Source organism: Durio zibethinus, chromosome 3, assembly GCF_047325235.1.
Source record: "Durio zibethinus cultivar Kanyao isolate XHJ-2024 chromosome 3, ASM4732523v1, whole genome shotgun sequence".
In the NCBI taxonomy this organism is placed as follows: domain Eukaryota; kingdom Viridiplantae; phylum Streptophyta; class Magnoliopsida; order Malvales; family Malvaceae; genus Durio; species Durio zibethinus.
Window position 1 is genome coordinate 36,962,549 of NC_143164.1, and position 25,381 is coordinate 36,987,929.

At 30.8% G+C, this 25,381-nt stretch overlaps 3 protein-coding genes, 1 non-coding gene and 1 pseudogene across 7 annotated transcripts; 3 read left to right on the forward strand and 2 right to left on the reverse strand.

Moving 5' to 3' along the window:
- Window positions 1-3,666: 3,666 nt before the first annotated feature.
- On the forward strand, window positions 3,667-9,759 carry LOC111283449 (heterogeneous nuclear ribonucleoprotein 1-like). Of its 4 annotated transcripts, none has more exons than XM_022872022.2 (5): window positions 3,667-4,212; window positions 4,360-4,481; window positions 4,747-4,971; window positions 5,309-6,509; window positions 9,142-9,759. In XM_022872022.2, exons 3-5 carry the CDS (start codon window positions 4,753-4,755, stop codon window positions 9,153-9,155), a joined length of 1,434 nt encoding a protein of 477 aa, XP_022727757.1. In that variant the 5' UTR covers window positions 3,667-4,212; window positions 4,360-4,481; window positions 4,747-4,752; the 3' UTR covers window positions 9,156-9,759. The 4 variants fall into 4 exon arrangements, with proteins under 4 accessions (XP_022727757.1, XP_022727758.1, XP_089614908.1 ...); XM_022872023.2 differs by having other exon boundaries at window positions 3,837-4,212; window positions 4,720-4,971; XM_089758782.1 differs by lacking the exon at window positions 9,142-9,759 and having other exon boundaries at window positions 3,837-4,212; window positions 5,309-6,750.
- Window positions 9,760-11,971: 2,212 nt separating this feature from the next.
- TRNAL-CAG (transfer RNA leucine (anticodon CAG)) lies at window positions 11,972-12,052 on the forward strand. Its single transcript has one exon. It is a non-coding gene; the product is annotated as a tRNA-Leu (tRNA).
- A 375-nt stretch (window positions 12,053-12,427) lies between these two features.
- On the reverse strand, window positions 12,428-13,655 carry LOC111283591 (cytochrome b561 and DOMON domain-containing protein At5g47530 pseudogene; annotated as a pseudogene).
- Window positions 13,656-18,174: 4,519 nt separating this feature from the next.
- On the forward strand, window positions 18,175-20,218 carry LOC111283964 (cytochrome b561 and DOMON domain-containing protein At5g35735-like). The gene is made up of 3 exons (XM_022872665.2): window positions 18,175-18,982; window positions 19,302-19,556; window positions 19,717-20,218. The coding sequence occupies exons 1-3, from the start codon at window positions 18,374-18,376 to the stop codon at window positions 20,038-20,040; spliced, it is 1,188 nt and encodes a 395-aa protein (XP_022728400.1). The 5' UTR covers window positions 18,175-18,373; the 3' UTR covers window positions 20,041-20,218.
- Window positions 20,174-23,803, reverse strand: LOC111283967 (putative MO25-like protein At5g47540). The gene is made up of 13 exons (XM_022872668.2): window positions 23,591-23,803; window positions 23,341-23,502; window positions 23,147-23,265; window positions 22,987-23,061; window positions 22,346-22,439; window positions 22,149-22,208; window positions 21,762-21,830; window positions 21,599-21,697; window positions 21,458-21,502; window positions 21,255-21,357; window positions 21,077-21,174; window positions 20,547-20,685; window positions 20,174-20,286 (listed from the first exon to the last, which is right to left on the reverse strand). The coding sequence occupies exons 1-13, from the start codon at window positions 23,708-23,710 to the stop codon at window positions 20,174-20,176; spliced, it is 1,296 nt and encodes a 431-aa protein (XP_022728403.2). The 5' UTR covers window positions 23,711-23,803.
- Between the last annotated feature and the right edge of the window lie 1,578 nt (window positions 23,804-25,381).

Genomic DNA, 25,381 nt, shown 5'->3' on the forward strand with positions numbered 1-25,381 from the left:
TGAGCTCAACTATTCTCACTAGTGAACTATCTTAACTCTAACTTAGTTCATTCAATTAAGGAATTCAATTATGTTTTATGATAAAAATGTTCACGTAAGGTCAGATTGAATTTGGATTGGATCTATATTTGATATTAATATATATTTGTTTAGATTCAATCTAACTTGATATTTTAAACCTCGAAAATTTTTTAAATATGATTTAAATTAAAAAAATAAATTCTAAGCTCACCTATTAAGCCCATTTTATATAATAAAAAAATTAAAAAATAAAAAATTATCCTTTTTGAAAAATAAAATATTAAAATAACAATTCATATATATATATTTATATAATTATAACATTATTAATTTATATAATTATAATATTTTAATAATATTTATTTTATTCAAGTCATGCGTGAGCTTTAATTGTTTTATTTAAAGTTTGAATCAAAATTTAAACGAATTTAAAAATTATATTTAAATTCATTTAATGAATCTTAATTTTTTTTTTAATTTTTTCAAAATTTAAATAAAATTTCAAATTTAAACTAATAGTTCATTTCTTAAAGTAGTCTAATTTAAAATATAAAACTCGATTTCAATAACTTTTAAATGAAAAAAAATCATGCCCAAAATTTTAATTTGAATTAGACAAAAATTTAAAATAAAAAAAAGTGAATGATTGAACTCAAAATTATACTTAGTTATTTATTCCAAACAAATTGTACTTGGTTATATCATCATTGCCAACCTAATTATTAACAACAAGTCCTAGCAGCTACGGCACTTCAAGTCACCCTATTTTTGGCTTAAAGTGCTCAATTCCAAGAAATTTCTTTTTTTTTTTTTGTTTTTTTTTTTTACAAATACAAGAAACATTACTACTTGAATTTATTATATATTTATAGCAACTTAAACCCAAAATGGAAAAAAAAAATGTTGTTGTGGGTGTTTGATTAGGATATCTTTTTCTTTTTTTAATAAAAAAGAAGGCTTTACTATAAAATTTTTAAAATATTTTATTTTTAATAAAGAATAAAAAGTTACTAATAAATTAACATGATTAATTACTTTTTGGTCAACAACATGATTAATTACTTTTTTTTTTTGGCCAACAACATGATTAATTACTTAAATAAATAGGTATAATTTATATATAATCTCATATATAGAGTTTAAAAATATCATCACTCATTTAAGATAATAATCATTAATACTATTATTTTTCTTTGAAACTTGTATATACTTTGCATATTAATGTTTTCAATTTTATAGCTCAAGTTATGCACGTGTAAAATATAATACCGATAATATTATAAAAATTAAATTGAATTAATTGGTTAAATTAGGAATTTATAGTTAGTCCGATATTAAAAACTAAAAAATTGTTATTTCATTAAACCAATCAAAATTTGATAAAATCAATTTGATCATATTAGTTAAACCTAATTGGAAACTATTTTTATTATTTATATTATTGTTTATTTTTTAAAAAATTATTATAAATGATAGGATTTAATTTTTTTTTTAATTTTCATTAATGTAATAATCATCAAGTTAAAATTTTTTTATCAAGTGTTTTTCATATTTAATAAATATTTTTATATTTATGACAAATAATGCATTTGAATCATAATTAAAGCTTTATATTAAATAGATCAATTGAGCCTACTGACATCCAATCTGTTCAATTATTACAATCGTACTTAAAAGAACTAGTGGATTCATAAATGGATAAAAAAATAAAATATTTTTTATTATTTAAAAAGTAATGAAAGATTTATTATTTTATTTAAGGGTGAATATTACACTTTCAATTAAATGTATGATTGATATTTAAGGATTTTAAATTGAGTTTTTTAAAAAATAAAAATTAATTAAAAAGATAAAATATATTTGAATAGATATTAATTATTGATTTATAAAAAAGTGCATTATTTACTTTTATATTAAGTAATGGAAATTTTTACTATTTTTTAAGTAATATAAAGGATCCTTTTTTGAAAAAAAATACCCAGTGACAAAATTTGTTTGAAAAAAAAAAAATTAGTGACCAAATTTTCTTAGAAAAATTTAATAAAATTAAAAAAAAAAGTCAATAGACAAATTGGACCCGGCCCAAGCCTGATAGGATGAACATTTTTTTTTTTACTTTTATTTTTTGGTAAAATGAAATTCCAGGTTAAGTCCAGCTGGGATTTAGGCCATCCAACCCTATTTTCCACACTGTTATCTTTCAAAGTTTACTTACATTAATATATGATATTTATTTGTTTTAGATAAAAGTATTTTTACAAAAAAAATATCGATGATAAGATTTGAATATCAATTTTATTAAATGTAAATGTGTCAAATAGATTGAGGGACTCGTGACATAATAAAATTTAATATGACATTAATTTTGTTCGATATGATCCATTATTAAATAATCAAATTAGGTTAAGTACCACATATATATGTATATTGTTGAACTAAAAATTTATAACATATGGGTCAGTATGGCACAATCTATTAAGGGTTATTGTTAGCATGTGATACGTGAGCTAACAAGATATGACACTAAAGCTCAAATATTGTTTTTTTTTTTTTTTTAATCTTGTAATGAAATTATAATTACTTTTGACATTTTGTTGATAATTTATAAAAATAAAATTATATTAAATAAATTTACTTATAATTTTTTTTTAAGTTTCACTTATAATCAAGTATTATATTTATGTAATTAATTAAATAATCAAATTATTACAACACTGAATAATTAGCCAATACATATTTTGAATACAAAATATATAATATGTAAATTTTTTATAAAAAGTTAATGAAAACAACATTATTAGTAAATTCATTAAAAAATTAATACTACCAAAGTAAAATAATTGCCACTTGATCTACAAATAGCTAAGATTTCTTTAGTAAATATTTTAATTATTCTTTACGTATTTATAAATTTGAATAATACGAAAAATGTTAAAATTTATAATATAGAAAAAAAGTTGGTTTTTATATTCCAAGTTCAATGAACTTTCTTATATATATATATATAAATATACTTTAAACTTAATCAATAATTATAAATTTACAAAAATTATTAATGGATCACGTTTAATCAAATTTGATACGAAAAATAATATTTAAATTTGTCACGATCTATTAAAATTATAAACCAAGCATTATATCCAATATATTATTTTTTTTATAAATCGTATTGACATGACATATTAAATAATAATGTTATATTATCATAATTTATTAAAATATATGTTAATATTTAAATGAATAATATGTTCGACACACTTTTAATTAGATGTCATGAATTAAATGAATTAAATTTTAATTTGTATTTTTAATTACATGTAAAGGAATTTTTTTCAAAAACATATAAAATATTCTCAAAATAATAAGAAAATAGTAAACATTTAGATTTATGAAGGATTGAGAGAATCCAAAAACATAATTGAACAAAACAAATCAACGGTCCAAATCAGATCATCATTCTCAGTCCGTTGATCAATGAGGATATAATGATAAAAATAAACGGTCTGATTCAATTAAAATGATTCACACAAAGGGTGAAGGTGGCGTGGAGCTGATGCACAAGCATTAAGGAGTGTGAAGATGAAGCAGTAGAGTAAAATTATCTCCCATAAGTATATAAGGAAGAGCAGAAGCAGAATCTCCCCCACCAAATTTATCAGATCAAATAAACCAAAAAGAATTTAAAAAAAACTTTTTTTTTCATTTTTTTACTGCAAAAAAAAAAAACTTTTGAAAAATTTTTTTGAATAAAAAATTTCAAACCAAATTACTAAAAAAAAAAAAAAAAAAATCAGACTCTTTCTTCCATTTTTCCTGAGACTTTCTCTTTATCTATATATTCCTCACCTTGAAAGCCTTTCATTTCTCTTTACACCATCTCTTTTTGCTCTTTCTATCTTGAATAAAGGTTTTTTTTTTTTTTTTTAATTTTTAATTTTCCTTGTGCATTTATACAATACAAATTTATATAAATATTTGTGGTAACTGAATTTGCATTTTGTGATTAAAAAAGTTGAGATTTTTATAAGACAGGAAACAATTGAGAGAAGAAGGAAATATAATTTGAAGGGGGCAAGGCAAATAGAAGAGAAGAAAGAGGATGAAATTAACCTCCTCAATTCTTATTCTTATTGTGCCTCCTCTCAGATCTTAGTTTTTTGCAAGATTTGGCACTTTGGTTTACTTTGATTGGTGGGTTTGCTTTTTCTGCTGAATCTAGATTTGGGTTTTCGATTTTCTGCTTAAATTTCTGATAAATTGTTGCAGCTATATCAATTTTCTGATTAATCAACAATCTGGGTTTTTATGGTTTTTTGTTTTTCCATTTCTGAATTCCAGGTGAAGTTAAATTCTGGGTTCAGTTGATTGATCGTGGAAGGATCTGTTTGTTTCTAAATTTCCAATCAGAGAGAAAAATTTTCATTTTGTATCGGATTACAATTTTGTTGTTAAAATAAAAGGTATGAATTTTATCTGCATTATTGTGATTGGATTGATATAGTCAATAAAAGACAAAATTTTGATGTGTTGTTATTAATTTGATTCACTGAGAAGGAATATTTTGGTATTGGTTTTTAGTTGGTTTGTTGTTGTTGCAAAGGAATTTTTATGTCTTGCATTGGATCTAGTAATAAATTTGTCCATTTTATATTAGAGTGTGTGTTTGATTTGCATTAGTGGATGGTTTCCACTTTGTAGTGATGGAACTAGCTTTTTGCAATGTAGAAAAAGATGTCTGAGAATGGTAAGCTATTTATTGGTGGGATATCTTGGGACACCAATGAAGACCGTCTCAAGGAGTATTTCAGTAGTTTCGGTGAAGTGGTAGAGGCAGTGATCATGAAGGACCGAACCACAGGGCGTGCACGTGGATTTGGTTTTGTTGTTTTCTCTGACCCTGCTGTTGCTGAGAGAGTCATCAAGGAGAAACACAACATTGATGGCAGGATGGTAAGTTGTTGATCTTTAAGCACACCATTTTAGATTAATGTTGTGCAATGTACTACTCATTGATGCTATTAGGTTATTGAAGCAAAAGGTGAATATTCAATTCCTTATTGGAGTTATGAACCCGATACTGTAATTGCAGGAATTCTATAATTCTGGTTCTGTGTCCAACTAAATTTCAAAATTGATCCAAGAGTAATCATGCTTCCTCTTATTTATTTTTTCATTTGCAATGATATAGGTTATGTTTGTAATTCTATTCATTTACTATACTTATATTGAGCTGAAAGAGTTCGTGCTGTTTAAGTTTGATTTTCATCATTGAGTTGCTTATGCTCAGGTTGAGGCAAAAAAAGCAGTTCCTAGGGAGGACCAGAACATTATGAGTAGAAGCACTAGCAGTATCCATAGTTCACCTGGTCCTGGCCGCACAAGAAAGATTTTTGTCGGAGGTCTAGCATCAACTGTCACAGAGAGTGACTTTAAGAAGTATTTTGATCAGTTTGGGAATATCACAGATGTCGTGGTGATGTATGATCACAACACCCAAAGGCCTAGGGGTTTCGGCTTCATCAGTTATGATTCAGAAGAGGCAGTGGACAAAGTGTTGCAAAAGAATTTCCATGAACTGAATGGTAAAATGGTTGAGGTTAAACGAGCTGTCCCCAAGGAGTTATCACCTGGTCCCAGTCGCAGCCCCCTTGGTGGATATAACTATGGTCTGAATAGGGTCCACAGCTTTCTTAATGGCTACACTCAGGGATATACTCCAAGTAGTGTTGGAGGCTATGGACTTAGGATGGATGGTAGATTCCGCCCAGTTTCTGGTGGTCGAAGTGGGTTTCCTCCTTTTGGTTCTGGTTATGGAATGGGCATGAACTTTGAGCCAGGGTTGAACCCAAATTTTGGAAATAGTGCAAATTTTAGTAGTAATATGAGCTATGGACGAGGATTGAGCCCTTACTATATTGGTAATACAAATAGATTTGGTAGTTCTATTGGGTATGATGGAAGCAGTGGAGGTAATACATCCTTTTTCAGTTCAGTGACCCGGAATCTTTGGGGAAATGGGGGGCTTAATTATAACACAAATGCTGCTAGTTCCAGTACATATATGGGAGCTGGAAGTGGGAGTGTAGGAGGAAGTGCCTTTGGAAACAGTGGGATTAATTGGGGTTCTTCTGCAATTTCCGGTCAAAGTGGAGGGAATAATGTTTCTAGCAATAGTGTGAATTTTGGCTATGGAAGTGGTGATAACAGCTTTGGGTTTGGGACAGCCGGGTATGGGAGAAACAGTGGGAACAATGCGGCACCAACATCATCATATGTAGCATCAAATGGTGGTTATGATGGGGCCTTTGCAGACCTTCACAGTAGTGCTTCAGTTTATGGGGATACCACTTGGCGATCATCAACATCTGAGCGAGATGGTTCTGGTTCCTTTGGCTATGGGCTTGGTAGTGTCACTTCTGATGTTTTGGGTAAAAGTTCTCCTGGTTATGTTGGTGGTTATAGCATTAATAAAAGACAAGGAAATAGAGGTGAGACTTGTTCCTTAGCATCCTAAGATCTCTCTGTCAATGATTTTCAGCTTGAGGAAATTTTTGGTTAAATGTTTTAAGGAATTATTATTGATGTTCATGGAAGTTTAGTAGCACAATCTTGTTTAGGTGTTGTAGAAACATAACTAAATGGAACCTTAAAAACTTTCATGTACAGACTCTGCTAGCAATCTTTCTTTGGTCCTAAGTCTTAAATTTGGCAGCACATTCCTCTTAGTAATATGATCTTTCATTTCTTAACAGTTGCGTGACATGCTTGCTGGTATTAGATGAACCATGTCAGTCAAGATTGATGGACGACTTGTGAACATAATGATCATATAATTCATTCATTAATTGATTGTGTTATTTTTATATTTACTGTGTATATCATTTACTTTTGATAGTTTTTATAACATTTCTGTAATTGGTTATATAATTTGGTGTGAATAATTGCTGTCTTATACAAAGATACTTATCATAAGAGTAACAATAGCACGTACAAACTTAAACATTTCTTATCTATCTTATTGTTTGCTTGTTCTGTTGTTTACATGTATATTCTTGCACAAGTTGAATTGGCTATTTGGGCCTAGTGTTTCTCATGTTTAAGCCCCAATTGGAAGGTTTTGAATGCACTAATTAGTTTCCTAGAACTAGTAGCGCCTTTAGCTTTATATTTTTCATTTCATATTTGTGTTAGGGTTTATAGGTTGGAGGCTATAAATACTTAATTTCATAATTTTCTAAAGAGTTTTTGATGGTGGATTATTGAGATATTCAGTTTTTGGAATTAGATTCTTTCCCTCCACCGTTCTTCCCTCTGATTCTCTTATTCCTCCTATCAATACCTATTTCTCTTTATGTTTCTGTATTTCTCTCGTTTCTCTTTAGTTTTCCTCTCCTTCCTTCTAACTTGTGCCACATCACTCATCGTCTTTTCAGAAACTTAATGGTGGTCTTACATTTGTCTAATCTTCTAGGCCTAATGTTGCTTGAACTGTGATCAATCTTTCCTTCCATGATATCTCTTCTGTCTTTTTAAAGTTTAAAGCATAGTTCGAATTTGTAACAAACCTGTTCACTAGATATACCAAGTTTGGCCTCTGTCTGAACATACTTTTTAAGTTCCTGTATTTTCAAGTGGTACCTCCGTGCTAGTTGCACTTTGTTATTTGCTTTATAGACACTTGTGAGTCTTGTATGGATGCAAATATATAGTCTCAAATGCAACTCCTAAAATCTTTTTCATGGCACCCAACTTTATTGCATGTGTGAATTTAAGATTATGGACAGATAGTACATGGGGATTTGGTGTTTGCATGTTATGAACTGAAAAATTGTGAAAACACTTAATGAAAATATAGTTTTTCCTGAGCATATTGAAAGAAATATGCAACATTCTCGTCATTCTACTCTCACACATGTGATTCCTTAACAACTGATGGAAAGAGTTTTTAGTTTTTGTCACTGTCATTTTTCATGGAACCTATAAATCTTATCTTTAATATTACCTTAACATGATTGTCTTGGAAAGTTATGTATCTCCTCAAAACTTTTCCCATGCTTCTTAGCACTTCTTCATGCAATTCATATGTTGATATTTTCTTGTTGTGGCTGATACAAAGTCTTAGATGATTTTTATGGAGAGAATATAAACGTGCCTTATAAGGACATATTTCTTCTTCCCTCACCTTCTACAGTTTGGTTTTTAGTTTTTTGATTTTTTGTTCCTTTTTTTGGGCTAGGCAAGAGAAGCAATTGCTTTTGCTCTCTCATCTTCTGTTTTCCCCTTCAACTTCATTGGTCCGTTCATGTTAACTAGGTTTTGCGGTCTAATGCCTACTCCACAAATTTTCCACTTGATTGTGGTGTTATCAGGTTTCTAAGCATAAAATGAACAAAATGCTTAGAGAAGAAGAATGTCAGAAATTGGAGGGGAAAAACATGAGTTGAATTTGGGCGTTGCAGATTAGATCTAGCACTAGTGTGGTTTAGCATTGGATTTCCGACAACATGGAGCATGAACTTTGACCATGTTTCTCTTGATATTGACAGAGGCGTATCATTCTGTTTTCCTGACTTGTCACTAGTTTCTAGTCTTTTTTTTAGATGTGAGACACCATAATTTTCTTATGGAGGCTCTTTTGTCACTCCATACTTACTCTTTTATTTAATTTAAGGTCATGAAAACATGATAGTCACTAATAAGAGAGCTGAGTTCTTTATATTTCAATTTCAAAAAAGAATTATGGTTGGGAAAATATCATAGGCTCAGAGTCTGTTTATGGATTTATTGTCTGATGTGCAGAGTTTCATGACTGTTCTATTCTGCCTTACGGTCATATATTTGATTGCTTGCTGATGCATTAAATTAGTTGATTGTCCTTTGATGTGTGTCATATCAATGATTTTGCTTCACCAACTAGCAAGTGTTATTATTTAATTATTAATTTTAGAAATTTATGATGCCATTAATAATTGATCTAATACAGTCTTGCTGCTTTGAAGGAACCAAATGCTCTTTTTATAAAACATGTTTTTGATGTACTTTCCAAAACATTTTTATAAATTTAGTATTTCTTGAGTCGGTTTCTTCACACTTACATATTTTGATTTTCTCTTGGTTCAGGAATTGCTAGCTAGAAGATTATTTTGGTTATCACAATACTGTAGGTGACGATAATCTCATGAAGCAGGTGATCTGTGAATTCTGCACATATCCCTCGTTAATATGTTTCAGTTAAAAGAAACTTGGTTTCCTAGAGCTAACCGGTGAGCCTGTTTTGGAGAATTAAATTTAGAGGTAGAAATCACAAGGGATTTTGTGTTAAGGCTTGAGTTTTGAGTTACCTTTTTAGGGTTTCTTTTGGTATTTGAGTGAGATGTAAAATCAGGTTGTGGGATATAGTCAGAAATGTATCATGCATCTCATGTGAGGTGGCGATACATAACGATATAGACTATATATTTTTTCTCCTTAGATTTTATGTTCTGTAATGGCTCTGGCAAAGTTGTGGGTTCTTGTCATTTATGTTCTGTTTTTTTCCCCCGTTATCTTCCATTATTTGGGTTTGTCTTTCAGCCAGATTGTACCTGAGGTTCTTGTTGATTTACTAGTGTGAAACATTAAAAGGGGCACCCTTCTAGGGTCCCTCTGAATAAGTTACGATATATGCTGATTCTTTATCCATGGAAACTCTTTGTGAAATTCTGAAATGGACAATTTGAATTGATTTTTGATCTTGCACCTTTTTTTGTTTGTTTGCCTGCAAACTGAGACTTAATATGCAAGCCATGTTCATAATTAGTGCTATTTTGATGATTTCTCTAAGCAATTGCATTGCTTTGGCTTATATATGGGCATATGTAGGCATATGTACATGTGCTTATTTTCATGTCAGCTGTTCATGATATTAATTAGAATCTGGGGCTTCAAGTCACTTTCATTAGGTTATGATAATTATCATGTTTTCCATGATGGCATCGCCGTTTTAATCACTTTTTTTCCATTTTCATTTCCATTCAAATTCTTTGTCCATGAAAGGAAGCTTGTCTGCATCTTTCCCCTTTTCCCACTACATGTTTCAGTTTGGAAAGGTAAAGGCAAAAAAATAGAAGATATGATCCTGCAATGACCATGAAAATAGCTTGTTCATTTCTCTTTTTGGTATAATTCTGAGTTATTACAAGAATCCAACATCCTAACCACAAAGATGATCATGTTAGAGAGCTCGACAGTACCGGTCTTTGCTGTCCAAGCGTATCACAACATCATGATTAAATTACTCGGAGTTTATCTGTCTCCACCAAGGCCTGTCTGGATGAAAATCACTCACTGCAATGCATGCCTTGGAGATGTGGCATGATACAAGTTGCTCCCAAGTGCACACAACTATGAATAAAGCTTACATTATAATAGGGGCACGTTTCATCCACTTGCTATGTTTTGCTTTATTTTGTTCTTTGACGTTGTGATTGAAATTGAATGGGAGGAGCCTGTAATATCTATCTAGTAGCCCGAAATTTCAAAAGATGGTTAAAAAAAACCCCAAAAAAGCCGATGGAACATCACCTTTCTGACCTGCTTTACAGCCTGTAAATTGTTAAAATTCTAATCCTACAAGGCTACACGTAATTGATGGGTGAAAACTAATGGGGCAGGCATTAGGCCGACAGTTTTTCCTTTTGAAAGAGGCTTGCCCATTGACTCCCAAAAAAAATGCAAGAACAAACGTGGACAATGATAAGAAAACACTACCGAGGAACATGATGTAGGCAAGCATCATGGTTTCCATCTCGTTTTGACTTATTTTGGTGCTGCTGACTGCAAGCATCCGCCATCTTTCATGGTCGTTTGTTCCAATTTGCGACGGCAATGTTCTTACAAGACTTGCTATATTTGACTCTCTCTCTCTCTCTCTCTCTCTCTCTCTATATATATATATATATATATATATCATTAAAGCCCTGTTTCCAACTGATGCATGCATGGTTTTTCATCTTCAGTTTTGCCCATCCAACCTGTCACCAAAATGGCTCTTTGACCAAAGCAAACTGGGAGAAACAATATGAATCTTGTTGCCCAGGACTGGAGAAACTAATCGAACGTGGACTTTGCATGCATGTTAAAGATATTTGATTTTAGCTGAAGCAGTTAGGACAGCTTTTTTCCAACCAGCTGATGCCAAGCAATTATACCGGTAACCTTAGCCTTGTGCAAAGGATAGTTTCATTATTGACTATAAAGGGGTGATTATTCCAATATAATGTTAGCTTCAAATTATTCACCGCCTACAATTTATGTAGGTGTGCGTTTGGAGCACGTAATTTTTGATTAAATGTTAGGTATTGAATCTCATTCGTAAGCTAAACTTGTATGTTTATATTCTAAAACTTCATTTAATAACATTGCAAAAAAAATCTTTATTGCTTTACAATTTTTTTTTTGATAAGAAAAAATCCGGGAGTAAATAGATTGTTTAGTCCTTCAGATCATGACAAGATGTCCCGTATCTGATAGTTTAAAATAGGTGGTTATAGGTCATGTATTCGAAATGATCCCAACAAATGATTATCGACAAAACTCAGAACCTAAAATTTTTTCGTCGAAGAAAACAACCTTAATCAATTGAACTATTTGTTGGTATTGCTTTACAATTATGTTTTATGATTGGCTCTCAACTGATAGTCCACTCAACAAAATTTTAAAAAAAAGTTTTACCTTTTTCCAATAATCCCATATTTTAAGTGCTATGATCAATAGTTCTATTTGTTTTTGACATTAATAGTTCTATTTATTTACTAATAAAAAAAAATAAAAAAATTGATACTATTTAGTTTAGTTAGACAATTATAATGGTTCTAACGTACTATTTATAGCTTGTCTAATTCAAATTGCATAAGATGAAAAGAGCTTTCATAAATAAAGAAGATATTTTGGGTTGCAATATAGCACCAGCGTCAAGATGGCCGAGTTGGTCTAAGGCGCCAGTTTCAGGTACTGGTCCGAAAGGGCATGGGTTCGAATCCCATTCTTGACAAGAAGTATTTTATTTTTGCATGCTGGTTTTGATAATGCAGCATAAAATAGCTGGGCTTAGTACTTTTGATGGCCCTGGACCCATAAAAGCTATGCTGCACTGCATATTAATAAATTGCAAGTGGAGCTTTCACAGTTGGTGATGTGATTACATATATACATATCCCAGAAGAGGCTATTTTATGTTCCCCTTGAGATATTATTAACCAAAGGAAACACTTTCATTGGAATTCTCGCAGTCATGCCAGAAGCTGCAGTTGGTTAGAACTACATTTTTACAACCAAAATATTGGTGGAACAAGCATCAATTAGTAATAGTCAGTTGTAGAAACCAGAATTGCAGAAGTGAATGGCAATTGCTAATGTGAATGCTGAGTTTTCAGAAAAAACAAAATTAAAGTTTTTGATATTGATGGCAGAAACTTGTAATTGCATAAACACCAATGCATTGGGCTTCATCCGACATTTGTTCCTAAGGGGACAGAAAATCGAGCAGTCCCAATGACAGAACATTCTGGCCATACAGTGGATGAACCTGGGGAATGTTGTTTGAAACTGAACTTCCAGCTTGCCAGACACGATTAAAAGTAGTTTGAGCAGCTAGTGGTCCGAGGACAGCAAAGATAATCATCTCATTGTTAACATACTCTGCTGAGATTTCTGAAACTGGAATGCTGAGTTCCCCAGGCTTCATTGAAGGGTTGTAACTTGTTATCGGTGTTGTATAAGCAATCATACTGCCATTAGAATTGCGAAAAGCAACAAGAGCTTGAGATCCAATCATGCCTCTTCCCTTTGGATTTATTGCCATGCAATCCATCCACTAGGAGTCTGGGTAGCTGTGTATGCAATCTGAATCTTTCTAGTGAATGGACTGTCGTTCCAGTGTAAATATGCTTGAAGAACAGGGAGGTCAGTACAGGAATCGAAGACTTCGTTACCTGGAAATATGTAGTTTAAGCAGGTTTGAGCTGAGGAAATGAAGGCCAAAGATGTAAGAGTGCAGATCAGCAATATCATCTTTCTGGTTATAGCCATGAGATATGTTGAACATGAGGCTTCCCTGATGCCTATGCATTATGATGAATAGTTGGGGCGCCGTCCTGATGGCTCATATATAGAGTCTCAACATCCTCAATTCCAACCTAGTAGGTTGATACCAGCTAGTAGTTAATTACTACTAATTCCAAGTGAAGGCCTAATCCAGGAAGTGCACATTTTTTGGATGAACCAACAAGAAATGAACACAAATACTTAACACAAAGTTTAGACTGAAAAAATTTGTATTTATTTATTCTATCCGTTATATCTTGGTCGCCCAACCTGATGGATCAGATGCTGATTGGGCGATCAGGGTATAACACTACCAAGTTATGAAGCTGATTAATTATATAAAAAAGAAACAAAAAAAGATGGTTTGGGATCTGTTTTGATTGTTTGAATGGCCAGCCAGCTTTGGCTGAGCCTAGCCCAGCCCATTTAGAGGAAAACGTAAGATTATGTCATTGGAAAAATCAGAATCACATGAAAGCTGTAAGTTTGAATAATATGAAGAAATGGAGACCATCTGACCATGCAAACATAATTTCTTGAAGTAATTAATAAAAAAAAACTCTATTATTGATTAATCTGCCATAAGCGAAGACTTTATCAAACACAGATTGGGAAAAAGTTGGATGACTTGTAGATCAAGTAAGTAGAAAATAATGGGCTTGGGATGTTTGAACATTTCTTGATTTGGGGATTGCCATTAAAGAAGGGATTATAAATTGAAATTTCAATGAAGGATCATTTGGCATTTGGATCCTTTCAATGCTGATGATCATGGTTGGTCTGGAAAGGCTGCTACTCCAGAAACGTGGGTCTCCTTTTTGGACTTGGATACCATGCTTATGTGGTAAATGAGAAGTTATTTTGACTTTTGCTTTGTCCCAGACAAAGACATTAAAAATTCAAGTTATTTTATGGTGTCAATTCTGAAAGTTGACCAAGATCTGAAATGTTTCTAGAAAATTTTGATGATCATGGTTGAACTTTTCTTTTTTTTTTTTTTTTTTTTTTAAGCTGCATTAATTAAGGGGATGAAAATGAAATTGCACATTTATTTCCAAATGTAGCTCAAAAACTTCTTTTTTTTTTTTTTTGGGAAAAAAAAGAAATATTTTGGTTATTCCTTTAGTTATTATTTTCAATTCTTCGCCTCACTTTAAAGGTGAAAATATTATTAAATTTTATCAATTATCGTATAATTTGTTAATAAAATGTTATATCGTTAATTCAAATAAAAAAAAAATCAAATTCTAACAATTATAAACATACAAAAAAAACTGAAATTTAGGGTTGTTCCAATTTCATGTTATATTGTAGTCTTCCTCTTTTGACCTCAAAAGCAAATGCAACAAAATTACTTTGAATCTTTCATGACCATAGATGATTAGAAGCACAAGCACAACCAAAAGTTGGGGAGAGGGTGGGTGGCCAACATACTTCTTATGTTAAGAAAGTTTAACACGATATTTTGTGAAATTTAGAAAAGAAATTTTCAAAAGGTTAAATTGTTAAATAAAGAATTTAAAAAAATTGAGGGGCTAAGTATGGTGCACCTACACAATTAAAGAGAATGAGTCTTTTTTTTTTAATTTGATAAAATTTAAGATTTAATTCAAGTAATTTGTAGGTGACATTCAATATTTTTAATAAAAATAGTTGCATCAATCAATTTGAATCGTATAATTTAATTCTTGTTTATCTGTTTGATTGTTTATATATATTTTATTTGTTAATTATGAAGCAAGGAATGGCAAATTGTTATTGCTTTAGCGTTTAGATTGCTAGAAAAAAAAAATCCTTCCACCTACCTACTTTTGCTTAGTTAGGTGGCAATTAACTTTTTATTTTACGTTTTTGGGGGGTTTAAGAAGGAGCTTTAGAATTCTAATTATTTATTCTCATTCGAGAGAATTTTAATTAAGATGTTGTTTTGAAATTAATTAATTAATTATGTATACTATCAATTGAATCTAAATGTCAATTTCAGTAAGGTTTTTTTAGCATAAATTTTTCTATAATTTTTTTTAATTGTAATTATAATAATTTTTATTATTATTTTTAATTTCATCAGAACCAATCTCATCATTCATCTAAATAAACCATTAGATTCGATGATTCGTGTATTTATATTGTATAAAATATTAAAATTTTAATATTTATATCATATTTTATATAAAAATTATATGTTATAATTTATATAGATAAAAAAAATGAAAATATATATTTTTAATTTTATTAAATTTATATATAATTATAGTTAAAATTTTATATCATATTACTTTTGTATTTTTTTATATTATATTTATATCATATAATTATATTATATTTTAAATTATTAGATCTAAGTAGATACGAAACTATTACTAATCTTGTTTCCTGTGGGCATACGTACGTCGCTAGGGTTTTAAATTAATAAATACATGTGCACTGACTTATATGATTCAATAATGTGAACATATATTTTATGATCATAGACATTGATATCCTATATATTTTTATAATAAAAATGGTTCACAAAGTTAGAATTTTTTGTTCTTAGTTTTTTTCTTTATGAGATATTGACTTGAATATTAGAATCGTCCTAAACCACCAACTTCAACATCCCCGATAGTCTTTGTCTTGCAGATCTTTCGACTCCATCACGAACAACTGTAACAAATTTTACACATCAACGGACAAAATTTGTGTAAAAAATTTAAATTAATAGATTGATAGCGTAATAACGAAACCGAGTTACTAAGAGCAATGACTGTGATATTTCAGACTCCGGAACATTTGATCCTTGGCGTCATGGTGGACTTCATAGCCCCATGGTACGTAAGGGTTGCAGATTACGCAAGACCCTGCCTCATGCTCGCCTAAGCGAGGATCTGGCAAGAAAAACTAACCTTTTACCCTATTGAAAGCTTTATTAATGTCAAACCTTGAAGATACTGAAATAAGAAACGTTAACCAAGATTATTGGTGTTTATAGTTAGTTGCATGTTCTAGGTTGTTCCTTGTTCAGGTAATAATCAATGGACAACAGAAGCTTTTAACAATGGAGAACATATGTCAGCCACTAAAATAATTTGGCGATCGATCAAATGCAGATCAGCAAACAAAAAGATATCTTTCATTGTATAATCTGAAAAAAACCCTAATGAATTTGCTAACTGTATGGAGTTTAATCATCAACCACCAAATCTAATGGATTCATTAGGTTTCATGAAATATTTCTTTCTATTATACTGTAACTCAAAAGGGTTTTTTTTTTGGTTTTGTTTCATATACATTTTGATCTGTTTATAATTGGTAAATTAATTCTAAAAGCAAAATTCTTATATAATGACTTGCTACGTACGTTTATGTTGTTTTCGTAAGTAGAAAGAAAAATGATTTGAATGGGTGATTAATCGATAAATAAAAATATTTTTAATTATATTTAAATGTAACATATTTAATTAATATTTAAATATTTAATTTAATGATTTACTCATGTATTTTTATTTAAAAAACAAATATAATTTTTTTCAAATAAAATAAAAATCATAAATAGGATCATGATTTCAAAATTAAAAATTAAAAATTTAAATCTTAACATAATAAAAAATTTTAAAAAATTTATTAGTACGGTATAGCAATTGATAATACAAGTTGGTCTGGAGAATCTCATATGATGATGTTGTCGGAAACGGCATCGGCCGGAGTACAAAACGACAAGTAGACACAAGGTTAAGAATGCCGAACCGACACGGCTTCTGGATTTCCTGATCGTACTCAAGTATCTGTTCGAACAAAACAATCTTTACTGCAATTCCATCTTTGACCTAATAATAAAAATATATATATATTTATATAAATTTGAAAAATGTATTAATAAATAATGCCGGATTTAGCCGGCGACATAGATTTATTTTCAAGTCAAACACCTTTGTTTATTTATTTATTATTTTTTCTGTTTCTTGCATTTTCTGTTGCTCCTTTGTCTTTTTAAGCCATTTGTTTCGATACGCATGTAGCCACTTTTTATTTTACACACAACTTCTAATCATTTTTTTTATAAAATTGAAGATTGAGATTAAAGTAAAATTTAATATTAAATTTTGTTATTGTGTATTAATTTTATTAAATTTTATCATTGTATTTTTTTATTTATTTTTATACATATAATGATATTTTTAATCTTCAAGTTATGTCAAATCTTACCTTTTTTTTGTTTTTATTCTCAGTCAAATTAAGCTTATTTTAGCAGGAGAACTAATAATAATTCTATTAAGAGTGTACGGTACGAGAATATAACACTTAAAAATATCATATTATAATTAATCACGTATAATTTAAAATTATATAAAATTTATCAAAATGTTATATGAGATTCACATCTATAAATAATGAATTATTATATAATTATATAATTATAATTAAATAATTAAAATATTATATATATTTTAATTTTTTATAAAATAAAAAAATAATTTTATATCAAAATCTACTTAAATATATTAAAATTTATATTAAAATAATATATAAAAATTTAAAAAATTAAAAATTAAAAATTGATAAATCAAATTGAATCAAACTGATAAAATTTAATCCGATTCGGATTAAATGAAGATTTTGTTCGAATTCAATTTAAATTTTAAATTTTTATAATATTATGTAATGTTTAAAAAAATCAAATCAAATCTAATTTGAATCGAACCATTATCACATTTAAACAAATTACAAAGAGTAGTTGGATATAAGAGAAGAGAGAAACAGAGACAAGACATTACATTTCAAAAACAAATGCTTAAAGGAGAAAACAAATGCTGCCAATAGGCCAAAGACTTTCTCCCATGCTTCCTCACTAATTTCAAAATTTTTCACTCTTTCCTCTCCTAAAAAATATTTTTATAAATTAAGATATGTTTTTCATAAATAAAAAAATTCATAAAAATAATTTATCAACATATTTTTGAATTAATATTATTTTTAATCTCATCAAAAACCCATAAAATGAGCCCTAAATATAATTGTGGTTTGGACAAAGTAAATAAATGAGTATATATTGTATTGTATGCAGAATTAGTCAATAAATACACACTCTTTAAATACTCACATGTCCTTCCTGACTTCTTCCCACTTCCCTGATCCTTTCCATCTCTAATTTATTAGGAAATAGAACTCTATATAAATCTCTGTTGTTGGCTTAAGACACCAAATTGCCTTGGGAAACAATTTTTCTGGAACATCGATCCTGGAAACCTTTTTTCTCTCCAAGCCCCAAGGTACGCAATTCAGTTTCGACATGGAGAAAGCCTGGAAAATTGTCCTGTTTTCCTGCCTGGTGGGTTCTTTGTTGGCTTCATCGTCTGCCCAAACCTGTCTTACCCAAACCTTTTCCAACAACAAGCAATATGCCAACTGCAGCGATCTTCCAGCCTTGAACTGTTACCTCCACTGGACGTATGATCAGGCAGCTGGCACCCTTGATATTGCCTTTAGACACACTGGCACCACCTCATCAAGATGGTCAGCATGGGCTATCAATCCCGAGGGACCAAGAATGTTGGGTTCCCAGGCTTTGGTTGCCTTTGTCAACTCCAGTGGCGTTGCTCACGCATTCACGACATCAATTGACACCATGAGCCCTTCCATGCAACAGAGTGATTTGAGCTTTGCGGTTCCAAACCTTTCAGCAACCTTTGAGAACAATGAAATGACGATATTTGCTGTTCTGAGAATCTCCGAGAGTTTGTTATCTACCAGCCAGGTTTGGCAGGAAGGTCCTGTGGATAACGGCCAACCTGGGATTCATCCGACTAGTGGAGCCAACCTTCAATCCGCTGGAAGTGTCAATTTCCTTACTGGACAATCTGGAGGGAGTGCATCTGGTTCAAGAACTAGAAGAAGAAATGTAAGTGACTCGAATCTTGGTTAATTCGATAAGTCAATATATAGTACGTCCATTACAATTTTATTTAGAATTTCCCTCTTAATTAAATGATTTATGATTAATTTGTTCAAAATGAATTATATAATGTAATTTTAGAGTTTACATGTTCACAAGATTTAAAAGTATGGGTCTTTCTTAGAAATTTATTGTTGGATTTGAGCTTTTGGATTTCAATTTGAACTTGTCAATTTTGACCATAGATATATAGAACTAGAATTACCGTACAAAAAATGATTCAACAGCCCAATTATTAAAAGGTGGTTTGGGTTGAATTTTCCAGGTTCATGGAGTACTGAACGCGGTCAGTTGGGGAATCTTGATGCCGTTGGGAGCCATGTTCGCTAGGCACATGAAAGTGTTCAAGTCTGCAAACCCGGCATGGTTTTATCTCCATGTTGCTTGCCAATCTTCGGCCTATATTGTTGGTGTTGCAGGATGGGCAACTGGCATTAAGCTCGGCAGCGATTCTCCTGGAATCACACAGAATCCCCACAGGAACATTGGCATTACCCTCTTCTGCTTCGGAACTCTTCAGGTAATTTCTTCTCCCTTAACATGAATTCAACATCAAACCCAATGATGGCTAAAGGAAATATGGAATTGCATATCTGTTTCCTTAAATTTATCTCAGATTGAAATATCACATGTTTGTAATTAGCATGTTTCTTAGATATATTTTATTGAAATATTGCCAGGTCTTTGCATTGCTTCTGAGGCCAAACAAGGATCACAAATACAGATTCTATTGGAATATCTACCACCATTCCATTGGTTACTCTGTCATCATCCTCAGCATCATCAACATTTTCGAGGGTTTCGACATCCTTCAACCCGAAGACAAATGGAAGAGAATTTACATTGGCATTCTCATATTTTTGGGTATTACCGCCACTTTGTTGGAAGCATTCACTTGGTACATTGTTCTCATGAGGAGGAAGAGAGGGTCAGACAAGCACTCTCACAGCATGAATGGAGCCAACGGAGTGAATGGATATGGTGCCAGTGGACACAGCGTATGATAATTTTTTTGGTTAGGATATTACCCATGAGCTTAGGATGTTTTGGATGACTCCCATTTGTTATTACAGCTTATTGTTTGTTTGTTTTTTTTTTGGTTGTGTTGTAGTTATGCTGTGATCTATGAGTTATACACTATAGTTTTGGCATGTATAGATCAACAATCCTTTTCTGTCTTGACTCCATTTTTCTTTCAATTCGTTTATTGTTGTTTTTTGATTCGGCTACACATGTTGGGCTGCGGAAAACTAAACAACAAAATTGAAATATAAGCCAATAAGGGTTGACCAAAACGATTAAGATTTAGAGTCTGAATGTAAAGTATTTGAATTCAAATCTTATAATTTTTTGTTGAAAGATGATTTATAAATCTAAAATTTTTTTTAAAATATATGTAAACAGAATTCATAAATCTCGCTATGAGTTGATAATCTATTTTGGTCTTGAAAATGGGATAATCTCTTTTATTCCTAAATTTTTATTCAAAAAAAAAAAATGAAGTAATGACCAATTCCATTGAGACTTTGAGGGGAGTTGGTGAAGTCCAATAAAATGTGAGGACAAGTGTGTGACGCTACAATCATTTTCCAACCTCTTTCTTTAGTCAAAGAGATGGGTGGCTCCTGAAATACTATGAAATTTAAATGCTAAACAATTGAAAAATAAAATATGAGAAAAGTATAATGAGATTGAGTTCTAATTTCACTCATTTAATTCTTATAAAAATTATCATGAAATCTTGACAACTACAAAATCTTAATCATAATAATGTACTTTGTATTAAATATATTTTAATTGAATAAATATAATTTTTATTAATAAATTTTATTCTAATTAAAATTTAAAATTTTTTATTTTTTAATGTCAAGAAAATACCTGCTACTACTATTGATTAAGACACTATTTAAATGAAGAAAGGAAAAAAAAGATAGAATATTTTCAACTTCCTAAAGATGAATATTTAATGTATAAACACACATTTGAGTATTTTACAATAGTTTAGATGAAATAAAAATGTTTGAAAATTTAACATGGAACATCACAATTATCTATATCTTGGCATGAACGATCTGTGGGTTGCAAGGTAGCAATCTCTTGAATGATTTGGGATTTGTCTGCTTCAAACTGTTCATCTTCTGCAGCACAAGAGAATTTGACATTAATTTACAGCATATAATAGTTCGAAGAGTAATTTTCAAAACAGATGTTTTTCTACCTTTATCAATATTGAATTCGCCAAAGAACCGAAGAAGCTTGCTTCTATTTGTGACAAGGATACTGATGATCTCGGGAGGCTTATTTTGATTTGCAACAAACAGCTATCAACAACAACAAATGGAGATATGAAAGCGAAAGGTGAACATGATTAAATGAAACAACGAAATCGCAAATATATGTGGCAAATTCATCATCATTCACCTTGAACACATGAAATGTATCTACTTTAATTGTCTTATTTGAATCCTGCAGATTGGTGAGACAAAATGATTAGAGTGAAACATATATAAGCAGCAGCTCTTCTGTGTATGCAAAATGCTGTCAAGGAAGGTGTAAGGGTACCCTGAGAAGATTCATCATGATCCTCATGTTATCTAATGAGGTCACATACCGAAACATCACGGTGGAATTTGATCGATCTAGCAACATATCTCCAAGGAGCTGCAAAAAAAGGTCATCAGCATAGACAAGTGACATTGAGAGCAATCGAAAGGATCTGATATACCTTGACAGCATGTCTTCTGGTGATGTAGCTTTCGGATTGCAGCAATCGGGAATTGTATTCCTGGAGAAACTGTAAGCAGGGAAAAGATAGTGTCATGCAGATAACAAACCCAAATTAGAATAACCTGATATTATACCATTGGAAAACTACCCTAGTCTCCTACATTGATTCAAGTAAAAATAAAAAATTTTCTGGATATATGATTCGGATTAATCCTCAAGCTTATATATTCTGACTATGGCAATACAAGCTAAACAATCACATGAATCATAAATTCATTTACCTCTGAATTACATGTTATACTTGTATTAGTCACTGTGATCACACAGGGAAATAATTTCGTAACACAGATAAAAGTGTATCTAGATATTGAATCCAACACTTTACCCAGTCATAATTTGCAGAAAGGAATTCAGCCACAGTGGATTTATGCCTTGTCAAAAGCTCCTGCAGAAATGTGTTTGTGTGTCAGAGTTCACGTGTTTTTTTCCTAATTGATTTTTGGTATAAACAGAAGTGAGTGCTTTTAATAAAACACATATGACAGAAAAAGAGAAAATAACAAAAACAAAATGGTACTCAACTTTAAAAGTGGCTTGAACATCTGATGCTATGTCGAAATTTGGATTTTGTAGATAATCAAAAAACTTCTTCATATGATTTGATTCCAAGACATATCTGTAAAATCAACCCACAAAAAACAAAATTAAGTTTTTTCCCTTAAGTTTTATCTATCAATAAGAAGCCATGATAGAAGCTTTTAAAGTCAACCTAAATAACAGAGAATTAGGGAAAGGTGGGCAATTTATTTTTCACTCTATACTAGCTTAGGAAGAACAGGATAGTTCCAGTAAATTTCAGCACCTGCAACCTTTTCACTTATCCTCAGACCGTGGTCTCCTTTGTAAAAAATATATATATATACACACGGACAAACCAAATTATTTGAGTCAAAGCAGCAACTATGGATTCAAATTCTATGTTTTGCTCCTCATTCCTTTTAATTCAAAGCAAAGCATGGATTGTGAAAAAGTTTGCAGCAAATTTGTGTCAAGTGCATAATACCCTTTTTTCCCCTATATTAACCATGTATGTTGGATCTCCATCACTACAAATTCTGCTCGAATTTCAGATATAAAATATCCCCAAAGTTGTACAAGCTTGATTTTTGTAAGTATTTTCTCAAACATTTTGAAAACGAATCCTGATTGACCTTATTTCATACCTAGCAACATTCTGATGGCGGATGCACTCCCTTGAAATTGAACCATAAGTCCAAGAAATATCATCGTCTTCATAACTAATTAGCACACCAACACAACTAGTTAGTCACATTATTTCTATGTGAACCTTTTACCATGCAAACCAAAAAATTGAAATCGTACCCAGCTAACAAAATATCCATAACATCCAAGTTATTTTCCAAATACTCAGAAGCAATTAGTCTTGAATTCACCCTTTGTCTTTGCAGATTTGCAATCACATGAGTAGCGTTTAGACGGGCCTGCAAATCAAGAACTAATAACCTTATTACTTGTGTGTCAAGAAATGGTCATATTTCATGGATTTTAATGGTTACCCCTGAATCCAAAGTTGGAAGACAATTGATGAGAAGCCGAAATGTATCCTTTTGAAAGAACTCCTTTGTCAACTGTGCACATGCGTCTGAACTCGGCTCTGTTTGGCCATCGCCATAAAGAACAGTTCTTATTTCCAAAATCAGTTTACACAATTCTGAAATCTGCACAATTTATATAATCAATTCGCTACAAAAATTAAACCATAACGTCAAAACAAAGGGATAACAAAATGGTAGTAATGATGAAAACCTTCTCCGCTCGTTTGCGTTCACGGGTCTCAGTGTTGCTGATAACGCAAACAAGAAGCTCACGTGTCTGCTGCACCAGCTCCACCGGCGTCCGGGGCTTGGACTTGAACAGCCCCTTCATTTTCCCCTCCCTACACCCTTTTTCTTCTTCTCTCAATATCTTTGTTTCAAGGCTTTGGCAATGGACAATGCATGATTATTAGGGTTTCAGAAAAGGAGGTAAAGGGGCAAAGAAAAAAATGGGGATCGAATTGAATATTGCATGATCATTGCAAAAATGGATATTTTGGGGGCTGAAGCTTTTTTGAGGTTTGCAAATGGAGGGTGGTTAGTTAGTTAGTTAATTAGTTAGTTATATAATTAGAGTGAGTGAAATAGAGGCAACGCGCAGTTTATTCTCGCGTGCTATGCACTTGTGTTCGATGTTAGTATTTCATGCTATGCCACCGACTTTGTTCTCTATATTTAAATATGATAATTTATATATTTATATCGTGTATTCGTATAATATTTTATACAAAAATTATGTGTCATAATTCGTATCGATACGAAAATATGAAATATATTTTTTTGATTTTATTAAACCTATTTATAATTTTTAAAAAATTTTAAACCGTTTCATTTTCGTATTTTTAATTTATATAGTTTTTGTGTCATATCGTATTTGAAATTACCAATCTATCGATATTTGTATTTCATGATATGCTATAAAAATATTTAAAAAATTCACAATAAAATCTTTTAATTAATGGGTAAGTCAACATAATTCATAAGTGAGATTTTGCAATTAAATTGATAAATAAGTGACTCGTAAAAGAGTATAAATATTTGATACAAAAGTGATAGGATGATTAATATTTTCTAAAAATTAAAAAACCACATCCATCGATTTTTAATAATAAAAAGTCATGTGAGATTTTAGATAATTAGATCAACTGAATCATGTTAAATGGTGTTATATCGCATGTGTTAAGTTTTGAATTATTTATAATTTTATATTCAAGTTAAACTTTTTTATTATAATTAATTAGATTATGTTTGATATTTTGTTTTATGTCGGGCTCAAGTTTTGTTATGTTCTTCCTTCCTGTTATCCCTTTAGGGTTTTTCATGTGATGAGCCCCTTTGTTTTTGGCTTACATATGATAAGAATTTGTTAAATAATGTTATCTCATATTTGTCAAATCTTAATTATTTGTTATTTTTTATTTGTCGGATCTTTTCACCTTTGCTAATTAATTTTAAATTGGATGTCCATTCAAAATTACATCCATCTACAATGAGAAAGTCTTTGGCCGCCAGTTAAGCAGTGAGCTTCAGCTTCATTTTCTAACTTGTTTATTTCATGCTCAACAATGAGATGTTATGGAGATCAATTGCTGAATGGACCCTTTGCCATTCCTTGATATAACATGTTAATTTGAGGGCCTTGAGGCTGTCAAAGACTGCACAATAATAACCAAAAGGAGAAGAAGTGGCATGGCATCCTTAATTATATATTCAACTGAATCAATTATTACTTCATAATCAAGTTATAATTCCTAAATCAATTAACAAATTATAATATAACTAAACTATCAAACTCACACATAGTAAGACTTGAACTTAAAATCTCAAGATTATAGGTTTCCTCCTCATCACTAAAGCCAAGACTTCATTGGCAACATGATATATTTATTCATTACATAATTAAATAATTTTTTATTAAATCTAAAAGTTTTAAGCAGATAAAAAAATTATATATATTAATCTCATTATTAAAATGAAATATTATGTCATGCATAAGATATAG

Coding starts and splice junctions, on each gene's coding strand:
- LOC111283449 (XM_089758782.1), top strand. CDS start 4,753: ATGTCTGAGAATGGTAAGCTATTTATTGGTGGGATATCTTGGGACACC. Junction 4,972..5,308: donor ACAACATTGATGGCAGGATG/GTAAGTTGTTGA, acceptor GCTTATGCTCAG/GTTGAGGCAAAAAAAGCAGT.
- LOC111283964 (XM_022872665.2), top strand. CDS start 18,374: ATGGAGAAAGCCTGGAAAATTGTCCTGTTTTCCTGCCTGGTGGGTTCT. Junction 18,983..19,301: donor CAAGAACTAGAAGAAGAAAT/GTAAGTGACTCG, acceptor TGAATTTTCCAG/GTTCATGGAGTACTGAACGC. Junction 19,557..19,716: donor TCTGCTTCGGAACTCTTCAG/GTAATTTCTTCT, acceptor AAATATTGCCAG/GTCTTTGCATTGCTTCTGAG.
- LOC111283967 (XM_022872668.2), bottom strand. CDS start 23,710: ATGAAGGGGCTGTTCAAGTCCAAGCCCCGGACGCCGGTGGAGCTGGTG. Junction 23,062..23,146: donor ATGGATATTTTGTTAGCTGG/GTACGATTTCAA, acceptor TGTGCTAATTAG/TTATGAAGACGATGATATTT. Junction 21,831..22,148: donor TTTCTGCAAATTATGACTGG/GTAAAGTGTTGG, acceptor CCCTGCTTACAG/TTTCTCCAGGAATACAATTC.